The sequence below is a fragment of the Chinchilla lanigera genome, unplaced genomic scaffold, assembly GCF_000276665.1.
Source record: "Chinchilla lanigera isolate Chin_1 unplaced genomic scaffold, ChiLan1.0 scaffold00002, whole genome shotgun sequence".
Classification (NCBI taxonomy): Eukaryota; Metazoa; Chordata; class Mammalia; order Rodentia; family Chinchillidae; genus Chinchilla; species Chinchilla lanigera.
The window spans coordinates 48276501-48298715 of record NW_004955403.1 but is presented as its reverse complement, the minus strand read 5'-3'; the positions used below and the strand labels follow the sequence as shown (position 1 = coordinate 48298715).

At 44.6% G+C, this 22215-nt stretch overlaps 1 protein-coding gene across 4 annotated transcripts in view; it reads right to left on the bottom strand.

Annotated features, from left to right (window-relative positions):
- Dock5 (dedicator of cytokinesis 5) overlaps positions 1–22215 on the bottom strand; it is a 191603-nt gene that overhangs the window by 39503 nt on the left and 129885 nt on the right. For all 4 annotated transcript variants that reach the window (XM_013514062.1, XM_005373711.2, XM_013514069.1 and 1 more), the window contains exons 22-32: positions 21364–21498; positions 18980–19091; positions 18075–18145; positions 17409–17515; positions 15276–15412; positions 11559–11654; positions 8516–8614; positions 6279–6373; positions 4728–4806; positions 2481–2581; positions 184–242 (exon numbers count right to left, since the gene is read on the bottom strand). In XM_013514062.1, the coding sequence (XP_013369516.1) occupies positions 184–242; positions 2481–2581; positions 4728–4806; positions 6279–6373; positions 8516–8614; positions 11559–11654; positions 15276–15412; positions 17409–17515; positions 18075–18145; positions 18980–19091; positions 21364–21498 (1091 nt within the window). The remainder of the gene's footprint in view (positions 1–183; positions 243–2480; positions 2582–4727; positions 4807–6278; positions 6374–8515; positions 8615–11558; positions 11655–15275; positions 15413–17408; positions 17516–18074; positions 18146–18979; positions 19092–21363; positions 21499–22215) is intronic.

Genomic DNA, 22215 nt, shown 5'->3' with positions numbered 1-22215 from the left:
ATAGTAATGGGTGGTTTATTGTCAATGTCCCAGTCGAGATGAAGGTGTGGAACCCACAAATCAACTTTTGCTTCTGGACACACAACCAATTAAGTCTCAGGTTTACGTGAATTAAAAGAAGTCACTGTGGGATGCTGATTACACAGGAACCGTGCTGGGGCCTGCTCGAGGTCAGACACTCACCCAGGTTATACCACATGTCCCGGATTCTAAAGCCGATTTCCTTTCTCATGTCCCCATATCTAGGAAGAAGATCATAAACCAAGAAAAGGTTTGCAGCGGAAACGAGATGGATGCAATACAGCTGTCCCTGGGTGTTTGCGGGGGATTGGCTCTAGGATCCCTTGTAATTCCCAAATCTGCAGTGTTCACCTCCTGTATATAAAATGGCACAGTATCTGCCCATAACCTGCACACATCTCTCCTTATGCTTTTAAGTAATCTCTAAACTACCTAGAACACTTTGTTCAGTGTAAATGCTACATAAATACCTACTATACTGGATTAGTTAGGGAATAATGTCAAGAAAACAGTCTCTATATATTACGTACAGATGTAATTTTTCCCCCTAGTATTTTTTGGTGGATCTGTTGGTGGACTACGCAGAACTCGCAGAAACAGAGAGCTGAGTACATGAGGATGAAGGCGGTAAAGGCAGCCCACTTCTCTCAGGGTCACGTGTAAGACAGAAGCACTGAGGAAACGAGGTCAGGACCTAAACAAGTTCCAACCAGGCAACTTTAACAGCAGAAGGGACCAAGTGGAAATGCTGAGAAATAACTCAGAAGATGAGTCCAAACGATGAGAGAAGAGTTGAACACCGAGGGAAAGAAGACGAGTGAGGTATGACTTCTACAGTGATGAGACCAATGGCCAGCACACAGGGTGACACTCTGTACTCATACTTGGGTAATATTCATCCACACCAGCCCGTTTTTCAAAGTTCTCGTACTACAAAGCTCTAGACCAGTGATGGCGAACCTTGTAGAGCTTTCAGTGATAACAAAGAGTCTGGTTCACCACCACTGCTCTAGACCATGCATTCTTGGTGGGGGCAATATTGCCCACAGGAATAAAACCTGGTTCTTGGGAGCAAAAACAAATCTTACTGTATTTTATAATTTACTCATCCGTTTGTCCATTTATGCATAGATTCATTTTTGTAGTACTGGGGACTGAACTCAGGGCCTCTACACTGAGCTATGTCCCTAGCGCTTTGTGCTTTATTATTTTTGTTTTGTTTTGTTTTTGTTTTTTTTTGGTTTTTTGGTTTTTCTCTGGTACCGGGAACCGAACTCACGACCTTGCGCTTGCCATGCAGGTGCTTTGCCGCTGAGCTAAATCCCCAGCCCCTTTGTGCTTTATTTTGAAACATAGTGTCACTGAATCAGTAAATTGTCCAGGTTGGGGTCAACTTTCAATCCTCCTAACTGAGCCTCCTAGAGTGTTACAGGCATGCACCATTATGCCCGGCTGTTTTTATGTCGGCAGCATAGATAACTCATGTAGCACATCAACAGACACAGTTTATCTGTATTTCTGAAATTTCATGGAGGTGTGAGTAGGAAAATAATGTCTAAAAAAAGGTTCCTTATCAGAGCTGCGTTACTCAAGAAACATTGGTCTAGGAGGCGATGATTTTTGGCTGGAGGTAAAACAAAATTGCTTGAAAAATCTCTTAAAAGATTCTCATGCCCGAGTCTAACCCATACCACATACCACATCTGGGGCTGGGAAGTGAGAAAATGGAATTTAGGAGTCAAAAGCAGAATACTGCAAGTGTTGCTGATATACTTTAAATCAGGCCTTTAGGACATCTTATGGTCGTATGGTCACTGCTCTATACTATTCTTCTCACACTGCAGTTGCTCCCAGTAGGATTTTTTTTCTTTTTCAAATTCCTTCTTTGGAAATCTCTTCAAAAGCTGGTATTTTAAAAAACCGTATTTAAAAATTTCTCTTCATCCTAAAACAGACCTGAGGGAAACACAATGGAACACATCCCATACCCTCTCCTCAACACATTCCTTAACCTCTCCTTAGTCTTGCACATAATTCCCTTTTGAATTCCAAGAGATGAAACGTGGAGAGCATCTGTAGGTTGTGTTGGAATTTGGGCTTCTTTTGTAGAAGTGACCATGACAGACTGGCTGCACCAAAGGAGCTGGCCTTGTCTGGGAGGCACTAAGCCTGCAATTTGCAAGAGCTGCCAGCAGATGGCAGGTGTTCCCGGCACAGGAGGCCATCCAGGTAGCTTCTAGAAAAGCATGGGATGACTGATGGGAAGGAGGATGGAATTTTGAGCAAAAAAGAGTGAAGCTGGAGGAATTTTAGGTCTATGAAGTAAATGATTACGACCTACCTCAATGATGGCATGGATAGTCACTGAACGGTAATTTCAGCCACACCAAACACATCACTCTGAATATAAACAGACAAATCATCTTCCCAATCTTAAGCAACTTTAAAAGGACACTTACTTTTTCACAATTTTGTTGCGTTTGGCTTGGGAGAAGGTTTCAAGCTGAAGGGACTCATGGGTGAGAAATGCTACTGCCAAATGGAAATAATTGTTCCAGAGCTGTTTACAGTGAATTGTGTGGGCAAAAAGAAATGGAAAATAGCATTAGCAAGAGTCATAACAAGACAGAGCCACATGGTAGAAAGGCACTAACCAGGGACTCACAAAAAAAATAAAAAATAAAACAAAATAAAATCCACAGGACGTTTTGTTCTTTCTTGGGTTTCAATGACTCAGGGCTGCATTTAGGGTCTCAACATTAGGCTTTTTAAAAAATTCAAACTTTACATTTTTCTTTTCTCCTGGGATAAAGAAACACTGCTGCCAAGAAGTATACCTATTTATAGTAGGTGGTTTGGCAATATGTATTAAAAGCCCTAACATTCTGCCAAACTTTTGAACTAGCAAAGACTTCTAAAATTTTCCATGTAAAGTAACTGTGGCTAATTAAAAAATATCTAAAACAAGGAAGGTCATCATAGTACTATTTAGTATAGCAGAAAAATGGAAATTATCAAAATGTTCTTAAGAAGAATTTGGTAAAATAAATCATGGCCCACCCATGTAAGGGACTGTATTCACCAGTTAAAAATACTGCATAAATATTTAGCACCACTGAAAAAAATCGCAGGCCATAGAAAAAGTAAAGAAAGTAGATTAACAAATTACCAAAGAATTACACAGCTCAGTTCTACTTTGGTGCACGCATACATCTTTACACACATATACATCTCTCTCTAAATAAAAGTATGAATGTGAACACAGCATCCTCTACTTAGGATGGCCCAATTTAAAAGTTCTACAGATGCAAACAAAGGCACATGGCACAAAACGTATATTATAAACAAAACACACTGTGGAATATGAGCTCTACAATAACAGGCACCTTGTGTATTCACTGGAAACAGAATAGCATCTTGTACATGGAAATACTCTTAATACTTGTTGGACAAAGGAAGGAAGGAAGAAAGATGGAGCTAGTCGTCATTCATATTGCAGTTACATTGGGCTTTCAAATACAATACACAGGAACTGCTTTTGAGAACAGACCCATTTGTAGGTACAGGAGAAATCCATACTTGGGCCTATGGATATCTACGCATATATACACACGATCAACCCCAAGAGGCTGACAGCAGAGTGTAAGTGTAAACCCCCTGCCTGTGTGGTTTTGCTTATTGAGGTTTAAATTTTCTGCAGCCAACTATGGTCTGAAAATACCAGTCTTTATGTTGATTCTTTCAGGAAAGACTGACCACAATCATTAGACTTCTATTGCATTAATTGTTCCATATCATTATCAGTTATTATTTTTAATCTCTTACTGTGTCAGATTTAAAGATTAAACTTTTTTTTTTTTTTTTGGTTTTTCTCCGGTACCGGGAACCGAACTCACGACCTTGCGCTTGCCAGGCAGGCGCTTTTGCCACTGAGCTAAATCCCCAGCTTAAAGATTAAACTTTAAGCCAGACGTGGTGGTGCATGCCTGTAATCCTAGCACTCGGGAGGCTGAGGCAGGAGGATCGTTGTGAGTTCAAGACCAGCCTGGGCTACAAAAGTGAGCGTAGGGCCAGCTTGAACTGCACAGTAAGACTCCGTCTCAAAAAGACAAAATAAATAAATAAATAAAAATTAAACTTTAATCTGTGGCTTCAGGCAACCCCTGCTGGTCCTGGAACATACACATTGCAAAGAAGGGAAACTGGTATATTTGTATTTTTGATATTCTTATTTTTTCATTTTTGTTTTTGCAGTGCCGAGAATCCAATCCCATGGCCTTGCACAGGCTAGGCAAATGCTCTGCTGCTGAGCTGCACCCTCAGCCCTTTTTATTTTGTTTTTGGAGTCAAGGTCTCACTAAGTTGCCCAGGCTGAGCTTGAACTTGCAATCCTCCTGCCTCAGCCTCCTGAACAGTAGGGATTCCAGGTATACACCACTGAAACTGGTTTCAGATTTCCTATTTTTGCTTTCTTAGTTACATTTTATGCTTTACCTTTCTGTGAAAACATGTTATTTGAAAGAAAGGAAAAACCTTATTTTGTTTAGAGGACAACATGACAGGAATGTATGCTATGGGAAAGGAAAAAACACAGGAAAACCTTTTTATGTGACAGTGATGACGTCTGAGGCAACCCTTTCCCAAATGGAAAGTTCTTTTGCTCTGGCCTAGAAACCCAGGGATCTTTGGGTGGGTCAGACACTCACCTGAAGTTCAAAGCTTGCCTGGTCCATGAAAGATCTTGTGAGAACCTCAGCAAACTGATTAACGGCGCGGAGAAACACCCTGGGGAGGAAAGCGCTGGGTAGAGCAGGGGACTCTGTGTCCTTGGAGACAGCTCCCCCACTGTGTTAATGGTAACTTGTATTAATCCCACGATGTCTCAGTAAATTTAGTATTAAAGTATTGACACACACACAAAAAACAAAAAACAAAAAACAATGAAACTAGGCTGGGCACAGTGGTTCCCACCTGCAATCCCAGCACTCTGAGGGGCTGAGGCAGGAGAATAATATGTTTGTGCCCAGCCTGGGCAACTTAGTGACTTAGGGAGACCTTGTCTAAAATTTAAAAATCCCAAAGGGACTAGGGATGCCGGTTAATGTGAAGGTCCTAGGTTCAATCCTTACTGTAGGAAAAAAAAAAAAGCCAGCAAATAACTATGGCCTGGCCAGAAAAGACCATACAATCTCTATCAGTGGGCAGAGCAGTCTACCAAAAGCAGCACAGGCATTCCGTTTCTTGAACCGCCTGGCAGAATCCCCGACCACAGCACCGCCGAGCTCTGTGGAGGATGGGGCTGAGGCTGCAACTCAGGCTGGGTGAGCCTCAGAGCGAGGAATCGCTCTGTGCTAGGGTGCTTCTCCTCATTTTAGAGTCTAAGGTTTCTCATGTAATTTTTCTCTAATTGGTACATAGTTGAGAGGGGCTTTTCTAACCAGGTACCAGGACAGTGTGAAGTTAGTTAACAGCACATAGTGCGTATAATAACGCTTCGCATGGTTTAGCTCATTAATTCCATGCCCCCTTTCATATAATATATATTTGCTTTATTTCGCTCTGTTCAACAAGCACTTGCTGTGGGCCTGTAATGGCAAGGCGTGGCTTAGGTGCTCCCTGGACAGACGGAGGCTGGTCTTCAGAAGGTTAAGCCATGGTGGGAGAAACCTAGAACTTGTACATTAACCATGAGCTAACAGAGAACATGAAAAGAATTTTATGAGACGATCTCAAAGGCGTATAGAAAACCAGAGGAGGAGCAGACAAACAGAAAGGCTTCAGCCAGAGGGGACACTGAGAAGAGGCTGAGGGGATGGGAGGAAGGCTGACAGCCACAGACCACGGGGAGGCAATTCAGGTGGAAGCGCAGAGCCGTGTGTGCTTGGGGACCAGGAGCTCGTTTGCCTGGAGCGCAGGTAACCCTGGGGGGATTGTGGGAGCTAAGGCTGGAGGAGAGGGAGAGCCCTGAAGGTCAGGCTGAGGAGGCCACATGGAGCCGCCGAAAGATGATGTGGGGGACCCGTGTGAGAGTGGGAAGGAGACTGCAGACAGAAGAGGCCACAGGACCTGGGCGGAGCAACCCTGAGGCCCAGGTGAGATGGAGATCGTGGGCGCACGCGGCCGGAAGTGGGGAGAACATTACTTTACAGATGATGGCTTTGAGACACAGTTAGCAGCGCCTACAGCACCTCCCAAGGTGCACACAGCGGAGCGTGGCGCTCAGTCTACGCCTCTGGGCCGGCCCCGTGCTCTTGTACCTGCTCTGCGTCATGTTCATGACCATCCAGTCTTTGGCATAGACATTCTTTCCAATCAGATCCTTAAACATGATGAAGGTCTCCATGAGGAAGTCCTGCGGAGAACGAAAGAGCAGTGGCTGGGGAGAGCGAGTCCATTTACAGACTTCCTTCCAGCGGGTGGGCGGAGGGACCCTACGGCAGATTAGATGTAGTCCCAGTCTCTTTCCTTAAGGTTTTGGGGGATAAGGAACTATGCTTACAGCAAGTAATCATAGCATTTGATGTATACATCACATGATGCTATAAGGAAAAAGAAGGCAAACAATATCCACATTTTACAAATGGCGCAACTGAGGCTGATGGAAACTAAAGATATGCCTAAGGTCATAGGGCCCAGTAGCAGGAGAGCTAGAATGAGCACTGGGGCTTTGGACACAAGTTCATAACCTTTATGTCTAGTTCTCATTGCCAGGTGCTGCCTGAACACAGCTCCTGAATGTCTTCAAGTGCTGGGCTGGAGGCGTGTACCACTGCGCCTGGCTTGGAAAACATTTTCCTGAGGTAGCTAACCTTAAACCCTTCCCACTGGGATTCCTGGGATCCAGTCTGCTTTCTCCTCACAGTTCGACTTTGTGAAGCACCTCATGTAGTGATCAGCGCAAGGCAGTAGGGAGGCAGGAAGCCCCCGGGGGTCTATTTCCGGCGACCTTGTTTGAGCCAGTGGTCAATCTGGTAACTTCCTGCACGCTGAGTGCCCATGGGCACTGGGATGGGAACCTGTCTGGCCAGAAAATCTGTGCTACCAATTTGTCCTTTTGATGAGAGAGCAAGATGACTTACCCATCACTAGTTCTGAAATGACAGACTTTTTCAAGAGTTTACAACTATTACAGCACATATTTTAAGTGCTCACCCATTAGTTAACTGCCCTTTACAGTTGTTTGTTCAGATGAACAAGCGTTCATAGTTGGTGAGGCACAGACTGGATTGAGATGCCAGTCACCTGCCTCTGACACTGACTGCACTGGACCCGGTCCTCTAAGCTGAGGGTTGGCGTCCGGAAGCAGAGCATCTGGGAGCTCCTATTCTCTGCCACCGCCAATTATAGATTAACTATAATTTTATCTTAGATTCTGATAAAAATAATACAGTTATTACAAACAGCTACTCTTAACAGGCATTAACTCCATGCCAAGCACAAAGCTAGGCATTTTCCATGCATGGAATTTAATCAGTATACATGAACCCTCTGTATACTGTAAGTATATTACAAGCTAAGTACTATATTACAGGTGAGGAAACCAAAGTTTGGTGAGGCTAAATAACTTGCTCCAAGTTTCCTACGAGGAAGGAGAAGAGTAAGAATTCAACCCTGTGTTCTCATCTGCTATACAGTCCAACTGTGCAGGAGAAAACACAGCTGCCTTTGGCCTCCAACTCTCGCTTCCCCCTCCCACCCGGCACTTGCAGACACATCACCTATGGCTGTGCTCCCCACACCATGCCACCTGCACTCGGGCTCCCCACCTGAGCCGCCCAGACCAACACAGCATGAGGACGCTCCATCTCCGAACTATTACAATAAACAGTACTTTCTCCAGTTCCTTAAGTTTATCCATCTCTTGGGCATCGTCAAAAAAAAAGGATGGGAGTGAGGAAGTAGCTATACATCCTCAGGTCCAATGGCCACACAAAGAGAAAATCTAGTACGTGAAGATTAGGATACCTATGGGTGACGAAGTCATGTGAACAAGGCCTAGTATAGTGTAGCTATAGTTTGCTAGTCCAGCCCCCTGTCCAGGCCACTGTTCCACAAGGCCAGATGACATCTTCATGGACAGCTCAGTTCTACTAACAGCAGGGCCCTAATTTGGCCTCTTGCATGAATACTTCAGAGTAACAATAAGAACAGCTTTCCAGCTGAGACAGGGAGAGGCAACTAGTGTCCTTTTACATGAGACACTAGCTCTTCTCTGAGTAAGAAAGATCTCCCGATGTTTCTAAATAAGGGCTTTCTCTAAATGCATGAGACTTAGGGAGTGTGACGTGACCATGCAGTGTATGTAATATATTCTTCCTTATCAAGCAGAGAAAGTAAGACTCAATTCTCCTTTTCATAACCGCTGTGGATGTAGCCCCGTAGCACTGCAGGTGGGTAGGAAGAGAAGCCCGGATTTGAGTGCTGAGCTTCAGTTGTTTTTTTTAGCAACTGTAAGAAATCTTAAGGCTATCAGGACCCAGTGCCAGCAACTTACGATGATATCTTGCCTGGTTTTGAAAGTGCTGATGTAGTGGCTGTAGTGGCTGTCGTCCATCTGCCGCAGGATAGCGATCATGCAGGCCACAAAGCTGCCCTGGAAGGGAAGACGGAAACACAGATCCAAGGCTCCACAGACCACCCACAGACAAGGCCAGGACTTGGACGCCAGGCACTCTGGTTCTTCCCACCCACTGAGCTCTGAGTTTCGTGTTAAAGCAGAGCAGTGCATAGAAATTCGTGAAGAAATGCCTGAAACCCTTACATCAGTTTACATATCTGAATGTGGAGGAGAGCTAGTATGAAAACAAGAGGACCGGGTGAAACACCCCTAACTGGAAAACCTGGAATCTGAAATATTCCAAGTAATTGTAAATTTTGGAGCACTGTGGAATTTGGATTTTTTGATTTTTAGATTAGTGATGCCCAACTAGTAAAGTCTGCAAATAGTCCAATCCAGAAATCTCTAAACTTCAGAACACTCTGGTCCCGAGAATTTTCAATAAGGGTTGTTCAAGCTGTAGCAATACCGAGAGTGGACGGGTGGAAGGAGGATAGGGGTTATACCAACTCCCTGCTCTAACACTTGCTATCTCGAGAACCCACATGGTATGTGACCCACATGGAAATGTGCCCCAGACTTGACCAAAAAATGAGTAACTTGATGATTACCATGGTTTGTACACGTAAGTGCAAAGAAGTCACATACTAGTTTGTAGCCAGAGCCAAAAGCCTAGAGGTTCTACTATCTTGTGTCCATGCAGATATAAAAACGTCACACATCCAAATAAGTCTGACACAGAGGAGATGAATGTCCAGTCACTGCAGGGAGGGACTGTCTCCCTGAGCACAAAAACAATGCAAGACTGCCTGTGTGCTCCCTTTTTGAATGAATGTCTTGCACTTTTCTGCTGGGAAAAAAAAAATGTTACTTATTATAAGGCAACCTAAACTTACTGTGCTGAAGCTTTGGATATGTACTGTAAATTTTCATACAGTTTGTGTTTATACAACAGTCTAACACTGTATGTTTCTCTATGCCTTTGCCTTTACTGGGTATTTTCTGAGTACTTTTGGTTAATTTGCACTCCTGGTTTTCCTGTACCATTTATTATTCTCATTTGGCTTTTTGCTCATATTCTTGATTCATTTTTCTGTTAAATAAGATCTTTTTCTTAGTGTTTTGTATGTTAAGTGCCCTTTCCAAATATCACTGTGTATTTTTGTTTTGTTTTGAGACAGGGTCTCACTGTGTAGCTCAGGCTGGCTTTGAACTCTTCACCTACCTGCCTCAGCCTGCTGAGTAGTGGGATTACAGGTAAGACTGTTAGCCACTTGCCATGTGTTTATGTATGTGACATGTCTTTTTATTAGTGTGATTGTGGCTACTAGCTACTTGCAGCATAGGTTATAATTTTTAGAGTCTGGCACTTGACACTTAATTTGCATATGCATTTTCCCATGTAGGGCTTTATATTTTTTTATTTAGCAAAATCTAACTTTGTTTTCCTTTTCAGTTCTCTGAAATTCAAGAATCTGTTTTCTTTCTTTTTTTGTGTGTGGTACTGGGTATTTAACCCAATGAGCTACAGCTCCAGCCTTTTTAGAATTTTAAGACATTCTCTAAGTTACTAAGTTGCCCAGGGTGGGCTTGAACTTGCAATCCTCTTGCCTCAGCTGCCCAGAGTACTGAGATCAAAGGCATGAACCACAATGCCTAAGAATCCCTTTTCTTGTAAGATCAGATATATTTTCATCTACATTTTTCTTCCAGCTGCTTTTTAATTTTTTACACTTAATTCTTCATTTCCTTTGACATTTATTTTGAAAGGATAATATAAATCTCCAAAATTTTTTTGGAGATATAAATCAAACAAAATTTTTCCAAAATTTACTAAAGGTAAAGCAATGTTCATATAATCAAGTCTACTTTTCAATCCTCTCAGTTCTGTTGATACAGGTACAGTACTGCATGAGTCCAATATTATTTAATTATTATTTTCCAATCTGACAAGTAAGCCCTTCATTTACCTGAATCTTGATTTTTGTTTTTTGCATGGTTGAGTTTTCAACCCACAGTTCATATACCATAGGTAAGCACTCTACTAGCTAAGCTACATCCCCAGACATAAATCTTATTTATTTTTACTCTCATGTATTTGTGGCTCAGTTAAATGGAATTTTTCTTTACAGTCTCTAAGTAGACACCAGTGTTACATAGAAAGGGTCCTGAATATTGCCTATTGTAAAATCAGCTAGTTTAAGAAATTATTCTTCAGTTTTATGAAAATTTCAGCTCTTTTGAGGTTCCTCAAAATGCTGGCCATTTCTGCAACAAAGAATGACAATTATGATCATGATGGCTCCTTTATCAACAGTTATATTTAGCATTTGTTTCTTATTAAATTGTTTAGAGATTACAAAGAATGTTAAACAATGGTGTTGAGATTGAACATTCTGAATCTCCTTTCTATGACCACTGAGTATTATGATTCCTTGTGATTGTATGTTAAAAACATTTCTACCTCTTATTAACTTGGAGTAGATGTTACACCATTGTGGTATCTATAGACAGAATCATAAGGCTTATTTCCTTTTTATTGAATTAAGACATTTTATTAATGTAGTTTCTAATATTTAACCATTCTTGAATAACCAGAATAAACTATATTAAACTATTTATACTCTTTTCATGTATTTGTCTTTTTGACTGTGCTTGTGTCTCTTTGTATGTCTGGTCCTCATCCTTTTCTTTACTCAGGGTCCTCCTATCTCAGCCTTCTAGAGTGCTGAGATTACAAGGTGTGGGCCACCATGCCCGACTCATTTGTCTATTCTTCCTTGAACATAAAGGGGCTTGTGGTTCTACTGAGGGAAAACACACCAGGGAACAGAAAACCCCTGTCAGAACTGAGATCTGCTTGAGAATGCACCCAATACACTGAGATGTGAGGGTCCACATGGAGTGAGTCTTCAACCACTGGTCCCTCAAAGGCAAACAGGACACAGAAGCAGCAGAAGCTGCCGTGAGGGACACTCACGATGTGGGGAGACTGCCGGCTCATCCCAATCACAGTGCGGTTGATCCTTCTCAGCAGCCGCTCCATGATCAGCTGGATGTGTGCTGCCGTGGGGCCCTGGAGGAGAAACACAGGATGTGACATCATTTCCTCTCACTTCGTTTCCCTTTTCCCAAGGAAACCTTGGACAGAGGAGTCCTCTCGGTAGAACCTATCCTACTTTTCCCTTAAAGCAATCTCTTCTCCAAAAGGGACAATGGTGAAACAATATGTAACTTTGTAGTGGAAATCAGTTCAGAACAATCACTTAAATCATTTAAAAGGTGAATGTAAAAAAAAATTTTAAAAGTGAACGTGGACGTACAGGAATGAAATCACTGCTCCCTAAATAAAAACCTGGACAGCTCAGGTTTGCTGTGAGTTCTCTATGGCCACAAATTATTACGGGGAGGCCCAGGAGCATGAGGCTGTGGTGCTGAGGAGATGAAAGCTGCCAGGACATCAGGCACACATGAGGGAGGAGAAAGCAAAGCTACACAGTTCCTGCCACCTTCTCTGTAGGGGAAAGATAGAAAAGAAACTCAAGCCAAGAGGATTTGCTATGAAGTATTTGTGTTCCTTTCAAATAATTATCTTGAAGCTCTAAGGCCTAATGATATTAGGGGTTGGGGGCTTTGGGAGGCAGTTAAAGTTAGATGAAGTCCAAAGGGTGGGGCCCTGCTCTGATGGGATTAGTGCCCTTATTAGAAGAGACACCAAGCCTGTGGTGTCTCTTGTGGTATGTTGCACACCTGTGATCCCAGCACTTTGGGAGGCTGAGAAAGGAAGTTTGCAAGTTCAAGATCAGCCTGGGCAACTTAGAGTGACTGTGTCTCAAAAAGCAAAAATAAGGCTAGGGATGTACCTCAGTGTGAGCGCTCTGGTTCAGTCCCCACTAGCAACCCCCCACCCCCCTACACACACAGGAGGGTGCAGGCTCACACCCATGACCGACTGCAAGGAGGAAGACAGCCTTCATCAGAACTCGACCATGGCTCCACCCGACCTCACGCTTCCAGCCTCCTGATCTGTGAGATTTAATTTGTGACTTTAAGTCATTACTCAACTTAAGAAGCTTTAGTTTTGAGAAATGCAAAAAGAGGATAATTACTATTGTCTTACATCTAATAATTAGGCCAATGGTTAAAATAGCACCTAAAGGGTCCATTCATTCTTCTCCCTTCTTTCCTTTTCTGTTGCTAGATTTTACTCACTCAATTCCAACTTATCCATGTTCATTGTGGGTTCTTCAGAGTCTTTATCCATTCTTGCTTCACAACAGATACTTCAGCATTCCTGCTTAGCAACTGCTCTATAATTTTCCCTTAATATTATATTTACTATTTAAAAGTATTTAACTGGTGAAATTCTACATAATCAATGTGTATATGATGATTTCATATATGGATATTTGTTTGTTTTTTGTCTTTTGTCTTTTCTTCCGGTACCGGGAATTGAACTCACGACCTTGTGCTTGCCAGGCAGGCGCTTTGAGGCTGAGCTAAATCCCCAGCCCCTCATATATGGATATTGTATGACGATTACAACAACCAAATGAACACATCCATCACACTCATGCTGTGCAGAACATGTGCAGAATGTGTTCATTTTATGACTGGGACTTCATACACTTTCGTTAAGATTTCTTCCCCTGCCGCCCACTACCTGGTAACTATTGTTCTAGCCTCTGCTTCTGGGCTAAACTTTGTTTTACTTCAGTGTTGGGGACTTAACCCAGAGCCTTCACACTGAGCCATGTCCCAAACTTCTTTACTTTTCAATTTGAGACGAGGTCATTATGTCACTAAATTTCTCAGGTGGGACTTGAACTTGTGGTCCTCCTGTCTCAGCACCCTAGGAGGGATGCACCATCAAAGCTGTCTTGCTCAGGCTATTTCTAGAGAATTCTGTGTGGGGCGGAGGCAGGGAGAGACATTATAAACTCTCAGCTCAGCAGTGGAAGAGACCTGTAATTACCCACAACACTTTTCACACATTAGAGAAAAGGAAACTGAGGCACTGAGATGTCCCGAAGGATAAACTGCTGCCTGGTGCTCACAGTGGGACTACAAACCAAACACCCTAATTCCTTCGTTTCAGATTAGCCTTAGATCCCAGATGTGTGCGTTCCAGAACACCAAAACCCTGGCCAAGGGACACCGTTCTTAGTACAATGAGGCCATGTTTATACGGCTTGCAACTTGATTCTACTATTTTAAATAAAACTGAGTCAAAAGAGTTACTTTAAGAAATAATGATGTCTATACCATGATTGGTCACTATCAGGAAAAGCCAGTGGATGTTTACCCATAAGTTGTGACCTTTACCGCATTCTTCTGTGCCCTGTAACTATGGAGCCCATGAAATCTCTGTACGTACTGTACAAAAAAAAAACCTTCCTGATCAAGGGGCATTCAGCCTCTTGAATGAGAAACCTTTCACAAACATGAGACGAACCAGTGACCACAGATTCAGAGACCTGAGCCTGAGAATACCAGGGGCTTACCTTGAGCACTCCCGTTAACCCTTGCTCTGTACGAGAGGGCTGCTTTTGGCATTTTGGAGCCAATGGCCCCTCTCGGATCTTTATTTTAAATAAAGCCTGTCCTCCTGAAAATTTTTCTTTCTTTCTCCTTTTATTTCTGCCAGTCACATTTATTTATTTGTTCCAAAGTCCTTGGTTAAGGACTAAAATCCTAACCAAAATACTTCTTGGGAAAATTTATTCCAGTTTATAAATATGGTCCTATAGAAACACACTTAAACAAACAAACAAAAGGGTGAAGGCTGGCCTCTAATGAATAAATATCAGATAAAGAGAGCAAATGGTAAGGAGGTCACACATGCTGTGTTTTGTAGAGGGCAGAGGTCGGGGAGTAGCAGGAGAAAGTGGTGGAGTCCTCCTGTGCTTCTGAGGTTCGGGCGGGGCTGGCAGAAGCAGCAGGGAAACACCAGGGAGACAAGGAATGGGAGATAAGGTCTGGGGCCAAAGTGCTATCCTCGGACAGGTGAGCTCTGGTTGTAGTCAAAATCAAAGAGCCACCCCCTGTTCTGCAGGAACCCCGAGGCCTGCAGCCGCCATGGGGGTCGTTTGGGCTGAGATGTTTTCTTCTGAGCCCTCAACTTCAACCGCACACATTCTGCTCTGTCCTCTAGCCTCTCCTGTGGGCCTGCTAGGCCCATGGGCGGTGCTATCTTTAGTACATGGGACATCCGGGCAGGCTCAGCCCTGTATTTTCAGGAGGCGTTGGATCTAGATCACAGAAGAGACACAAGATAAGAAAATATAATTTCCACCAGGGTCCAGAGAAAGCAGCAGTGTCAGAGAGAGCAGAAAAACAGACCTCAGAGGCACAGAAGTGTTTACGATAGCATCAGGCATGAGAGGGTGGGAGGCAGAGGCTTCTGCAGAAGACCAAATCTCCAAGGGTCTCTGAGCAGCTCGCGGACTTCAGAGGCTCACTGGGATCTCAGCAGTGGCAGGGACAGCCCACCAATGGGGCCCCAGCAGCCAGCTGACTTCACTAGGCCCCACATTTGTACAGGAGGCGCTGGCCTCTCCAGGCAGCTCTAAAACAAACACAGCTTCCCTGGTACTGGAGCTTTGGACTGCTGAGACCAGGAAGGCCTTGGAGTCCCCCTCCCCGGGGAGAAGGGACCAGCTGAGCCCTGTGCCACACTGAGGATGACACAACTCACCACATCCTTCCTGTCCAGCACCTCCAGGATGCTGCTGAGAAGCTGCGAGCTGGCCTCGTGGTCAGGCTTGCTCGAGTGGTCATCCAGCTGGCCGCTGAGCTGGTCCGTCAGCAGGGGCAGCAGCACCTCTCTGCACTCTGAGGAGGAAACGCAGCAGCACATCTGGAACTGCCCACTCGCTCCGAGACTCTCTCTGGCTGCCCGGAGTTCTCTGGATGCAGCCCTGCGAGGTGGAGCCTCTCCAGGCGACTGAGGAGCAGGTGGTTTTAGGCACTGAACTTTAATCTTACCCCTGAGTTACACAGACTAAGAAATACTTTTCCTGCACAGGAATGCCAGCATTTAGCACAATGTTAATTTTTAAATTAGTTTTTGGCATTGCTGGGGATCAAACCCAGGGCCTCTCGCATGCTATGCAAGTACTCTACAGCCAGACCTAACAATGTGCAAATTACAATTTCTCCAGCTTTTAAATTTTGTGGGTTTTTTGCTTCTTGGGATTAAACCCAGGGCCTCTCACTCACGTGCTACAGTGAGCTACACCCCAGCTCCTCTCTTGCTTTTTAAAATGTCAACTCTATGACACCAACAAGAACTAAGCAAGTCATATACTTTCTAATGTCTTTTCCTACTTCACGGGGAAAAGTTACTAATTCCCACGAACACAGAGCTTCCCCAGTCCATTGCTCTAGTCCCGCTTTTGCAGATACGGGGCTTACAGAAAGTAGAGGATAATGTATTATGTCTTCCTTCTGGGCCTTTCATGAAGATATACCCTGTCAGGAGGAGTCCAGGTTCTCTGGACAGTACAGAAGTGCCTGTTAGCTGTGATCCTACTTCCTCTAACTAGAATTACCCAGTGCAGTCAGGCATGGTGATGCACTCCTATAGTCCTAGCACTGCAGGAGGCTGAGGCAGGAGGATCACAAGTTCAAGCTCAGCCTGGGGTACTCAGTGATTTAGCAAGATTCTCTTTTAAATAAATGTGGGGGTTAGGGGCTGCAGGGGGTGTAGTTAGTAAAGGCCCTGGGATCAATCCCTAGTGCTATAAAACAAACAAAAAATTATTTTGTGTGTACTCGCTCTTGCACTCAAATACCCCCCCTTTATTGTCTCCACTATCTTCTCTGCGTCTACAGAGGCCGAGTTTATCATACCTATTAGGGTGTTTAAAAATTATTTTTCCCCTCAACAGCATCCACTGGCTTAGTCAGCACTACCTCTGACTATGTCGTGGGAACATTTGAAAGTTTAAGCACAAATTAACAGGGCCAGAGTACACACAGTCAAACAAAGGCTACTGACATCACCTAGTTCACGTTCTCCTTTGTGTAGAAACCTGAAGTTGAGCCTTTGCACAACTCACCAAAGGCAAGGCTAGGAGGTTTCTCCCACCCTCAACAGTTGCTAAGGAGGCTTAGGATATACACCAAGCATGAGGCCCCACACTCAGACTCTTGACTTGGCTACGGGAGCTTCAAAAGAAGGGCAAGAGCACACCGATTCAGACTTGGTGGCTGCGTGTTCCATTCTATTTACAAAAAGAAACCTTACTACAGTAATAGCGTGAGCGTAAGGAGTAAGAGATTTCTCTCCCTTGTGCACCCTCCCAATGGATACCAGTAATCTGGCTTCCTTCATCCTAAAAATCCCCGATGGATAGTGGTGGCCAATTTCTGTGTAAATACACCTGTATGACGTCACTGAACAGATTTGCGAAGAGAAGCCATAATCAGCCCCCTGAGCTGCACAGTGCCACATCTCTGCCCGCCCTGGCTCCTGGTGGGCAAGTTTATGCACTAAGCACAGGTCAAAGAAAGTAGATCTGATTAAAAGTCACCTGTCTTACTTGCTTGTCACTGTTTGGAGTTCCTCTTTTGAGAACAAAGGTCTCTAATTAATGAACCACCTGCTGACTTTTCTAATTCAAGTTTTAACACAGGACTGTGCTCTTCCTGTAACTATGGGAACCGCTAAACTGGCTTCGGCTTCTTAAAACCGGTGCCTCAGAGGTCCTCAAGTACTGACAAAGCGGCAAGGGCATGACTGACATTTAAAATTACAAAGGCGAGGAAGCGAGCGCTGAGAAACAGGACTGGCAGTCCAGGAAGCGGCTGTTCAGTGGAGACTCACCCGACTGCTGGAAAAGGCTGCTCTCCACTATCTTGGTCATGCAGTTGAGCTTCTGCCGCACTAACTGGTTGTCTGGGATGCTCTGGATGAACTTGCAGAAGAGCACGCTGAGAGAGAAAGCCCAGGGTCAGCATTCTCATTCTGCCAAAGCAAAGGCGTCCTGACAAATATTCCTCCTCCACTGTGAGAGCCGGGCGTGGGGAAGGTCACCTGGAAAACTCTGAAATGGCCCCAGGCCCGAGAATGTCCCCAGGGCCACACATGCCTGCTCCACAGATGGAAAGCACACCCACGTCCATCACGGCTTCCCAGGCCTGCTCAACGCTCAGCTTCCACGAGAGGCCTTTTCTGGCCAACTCCACGCCAACGCCAACTGCAGCCTGACTTTGCATTCCCGGGTACTTAGATGAAGGGCTGGAAGCGTGTTATTATGTACTTTCCTTTGGAGTTAATTTTATGTCTGTTTGTCTTTTTTCCCCAGAGAAAGTGCAAACTTCGCTCAAGGTAGGCTTTGTGTGTTCTTTTGTATCTACCGCAGGAACTCAGCACAAAAAGGGCTCCACTAATTCTTGCTAGGACAATGACAGCATGTGCAGCGCCCCGGTCCCCACCAAGCAGGGGACTGCTGCCGCGAGAGCGGGAAATAAATCGTCTTGTGGCACTTACCTGAGCTCAGTGGGATCGAACACCAGTTTGACATCATTGATGATGCTAGGAAGGTACTTCAAAGCTGCCCCCTGTACGAAAAGCACCAAAGGCAAATTCAGCTGCTGAACAAGACAAATACAGAACTTCCTGCTGGATCCCAGGTAGAAAGGGCTGCGCTGGGATCTTAGACAGGGAACTGGATGCAGATGCCCTCGTGATGAAGAGGAAAAAGCTCACGTTGCCAAACACAACCTCCTAAAACCTTTCTCCTGAAAGTAGGGGAGACACAGCCCCTCCTCCTCCCTATGAGGAGGAGTTGATCCATTTCGATAATCCTGTGTCCTACTCATTTGGAATTATTTTTCTAAGGAGGTAAATTCTGGAAGTCTTTCTCACATAGCTACAGTTTGTTTGTTTGTTTGTTTTTCCAGTACCGGGAATCAAACTCACGACATCGCGCTTGCCAGGCAGGCGCTGTGCCACTAAGCTAAATCCCCAGCCCCAGTTCTCACATAGTTACATAAAGAACAAGGGTTATATGATAAAGTTTAAACCATTTATTTCACAAAATTGCTATGTTATGTTTTTACAAAATTGCTGCTGCTGAAGACACTGGTAACTTTGTGCTTCTGGCAGTAATGAGACAAATAAGAAATAGAAAACGATCCCTTGTTCCAGCATGGGGATCAGTTTGGTGGACGCAGGGGTGCCACAATGGTTATAACAGCTATTCTTTTGGCTTCTAAACAGGTAGCTTATCTTTTGCAAACTGCCACTAAATCTTTACTTGCTGTTAAGTCCTACGAAGACACACATGCTTCCCATGAAGCATGATTCGCTCTGTTTCTCTCCAGCCTCAGCTAGTTCTAAGTTCATCTTTACCCACAGCCTTACAGAGTTACCCACGAGGACCCCAAGCGGACCTTGATCTTGACGGCTTCCTCCAGAGGCCTGTCCATTAACATATTGAAGGAGAGAAATAACTGGCGGATTGAGTTATTAAATTCATCTCCATCTTCACTCTGGCCATAAAATCTTAAAAGCAAGAAGAGAAAAGTAGTCAGAGTTTCCCATCTTTAAAAGAAATTTTAAAATAGATTTGTGGCCTCAAAAAAAAAACAACAAAACCCAGAAAACCAAAATGAAAACAATACCGGAGGTCAATGCCTCACTAGGTACCTCTTCCTACTGTGTAGAGAGATGTCTCATGGGGCACCCTAAGGTGGTTTTGGAGGGACCAGAATCTACCTCAATAGAGTTAATGGACATTACTTCCTAGAGAAGAGCAGGGTGGCCATCTGTAAGCAAGGCCCTAACACAGGGCTCTCCTATTGGTCAGTGAAGATCAGCCCATCGGTAAGGACTTGCTGGAAGGGATTTGAGAGGCCCTGAGTAGGGAGAGGCAGTCCAGCCAATGGTTGATGGGCACTTCCAGCAGGACAGAGAACATCAGAAAGTCACAGTGCCTGATGCAATAGGGGAACTCTGGCTGCCTGCCTTCTCGGCTCATTAGCAGAAGGTCCAGTGTGTAAGGGACTCCAGCAAACGTCCCCAACACACACACCCATCACCTTCTCTCCTCAGCATCCCTCCTTCCTTCCACATCCATTCTGTGATGAATGGCTACAGAGAGTGCACACCCTTAATCCTGGCATTCTAGGAGGCTGAATCAAGAGGATCACAAATTTAGGGCCAGTCTGGGCAATTCAATAACTCAGCAAGACCCTCTCTCACCTAATCAAGCCTTGATCCTATGAGCTGAGGTTGCAGACAATGGGTACAGAAGCTCCTTAGCCCAGAAGGGTTCTGAACCCACTGGGCCTACAGAAGCAGTCAACATCCATTCTGTCTACCTTGGGTGCTGATCTCTTCTACCACAGGGTCTTCAACGGCACTGACACAGACTTGCTCTGATTAAAGTGTCCTCCTTTTCCTCATAGTATGTGCCCATCAACTCAAACGTTGATTCTTTTCCCCAAATCAAAAAGAAATCAAAAAGCCTTTGGCCAATTTGTAGATGTCTAACAGTAGTGTACGTGAGTACACACCAGGTGGCAATTTCCACACTGAACAGTCAAGAGCAGGGATTATGAAGTCAGAGTTTTATACTCAAACACAAACACACATGTAAGTACATTTAAACGAGCCTCTTCCATTTACCTACACACCATAAGCATCCCCAATCTGAAAATCCAAAACCCAAAATGCTCTAAAATCTAAAACCTTTTGAGCACCAACATGATGCCACGAGAGGAGAATTCCACACCTGACCTGCGACAGTTTCAGTCAAAAAGCAGGCACACAAAACATACTGTATGAAATATCTCTAGTTGCGTGCGTAAGATGTGTATGAACCTAAATCCACTGTGTTTAGACTTGGATCTCGTCCCTAAGACATCATCCAAAACCAAAATCATCTGAAACCCAAAAATGCTTCTAATCCCAAGCATTATGGAAGAGGGATTTGCACCTTTTATGGTAACCACAGAGTAAGAACTCCACTAAGAAAATTATTCCATCAGAAGGTGACTGGTAATTCTCAATTCACTCATTTGCCAGAATTAGAAAAGAATTTTATTTGGAAGTTAGTTCTTAGAGAATCTCAAAGTACAGCTGAACAGAAGCCGTCTGATGTCCTGCTAGGCACTTCATATTCCAAGTTTCAGCGAACAGCACCACCAGCCACCCCAGTCCTGAGGCTGTCTGTGGTCCTTGCCTTCCCTGGCTGCCTGCCCCCATCAAATCCAACGGCACATCCCATGGGCTCCTCCTCCCTGTCAGCCATTCTCTCATCTGCACCTCAGGCAGAGCCACCACGTCCACACTTGAATGGCAACAGCACGTGAAGTGGCCACTGGCTTGCACTCTGAGCCCGCCATAACCCCTTTTCCACACAAGAGAGGAGATGATCATTTAGAACATAAATCGGATTGTACCACTTTTCAACTGAAGCCCCTCCATGCTTCCTACCACACTTGGAATCAAACACAAGCTCTTTACTAGCCACAAGAAGTCGCCTCTCTAAAGCTGTAATCACAAAAAAAAAAAAAAAGGCTTCCAGCAGTGAGCACATTTAACCCCCAGCATCCCTCAGTCCTGCTGTCATGACTCCTCAGCACTCTGCCGACGCACAGGTACCCCACACGGACCTTCTCCAAGGGGCCACCATCCACCACCATCTTTGGCACTCAAGTTATGAAACCTGCAAATCCATGAGCAGCTGCTCAGAGAGCTGAAAACAAGCATGAGGAGTGAGGGAGACGGTGTGGAGAGGGCAGCGATGGGCCCAAGCCCCGGGAACCATTACCTCAGGTACAGCACTCGGGACTGGATGATGAACCTGAACAAGTACTTCAAGGCTTTCAAAGCGGCAAAAAGCAACTCTGTCTTGCTGGAGTCATCTGCATTAGCCACATAAAAGTTCAGTACCTTGGAGAGTTTCCTTAAAAAAAAAAAAAAAAAAAGGAGACTCAAGCAAATGGGTAACCTGGTAGGCACCCTGAGGGAGGGGTACACTGTGTGGAGCAGGAGGAGGCACACTGGGAAGTGGGAGTCATAGCTCTCATTATGTCCTTTAGACCGTGCCCTTCACAGGCAAACTAACCCCTCTGCAATTTAGTTTCGTCATCTGCAGTGTCGGTTTGGAACGTGCCTTCTTCTGCTTACAAATGGTGGAAAGTTTCCTCCTTAAAAATACGGACCAAGCAATGAAAGAGCTGAAAGGTTGCAAAGCGTGAGGGTGTTTTCATCTCTGGCACGTAAGACAGACATCCTCAGATGCTCCTGGAAGGAGTGATGATGACAGCCTAGGGGAGTCACCTTCAGATATAGTTCCCTCCATTCTGCCCCAACCCTTTGCGATCCATAAATACAGCGCCAGATGGGAACTTCGCTGAGTGTGGGGAGCGAAGCCCAGTCCGAATTTCCAGAACACCCATGGCTCTGAACATGTCTACAGACGAAACCCTTTGGGATTTTAGATTGTTCTTTGTCTTTCCAGTCCCTGGACTATGGATGGTCTTGATCTTCTGGTAACTCAGACCTTGGAAGGCTTGGATAGTGTGAGCTTTTCTTCTGAGAATCTATGAGCTTTTCTAGAATTAGCACAGAATCTAAAGGAAATGTGGAATTAATTGAATGCCACGGATAAATCGAGATT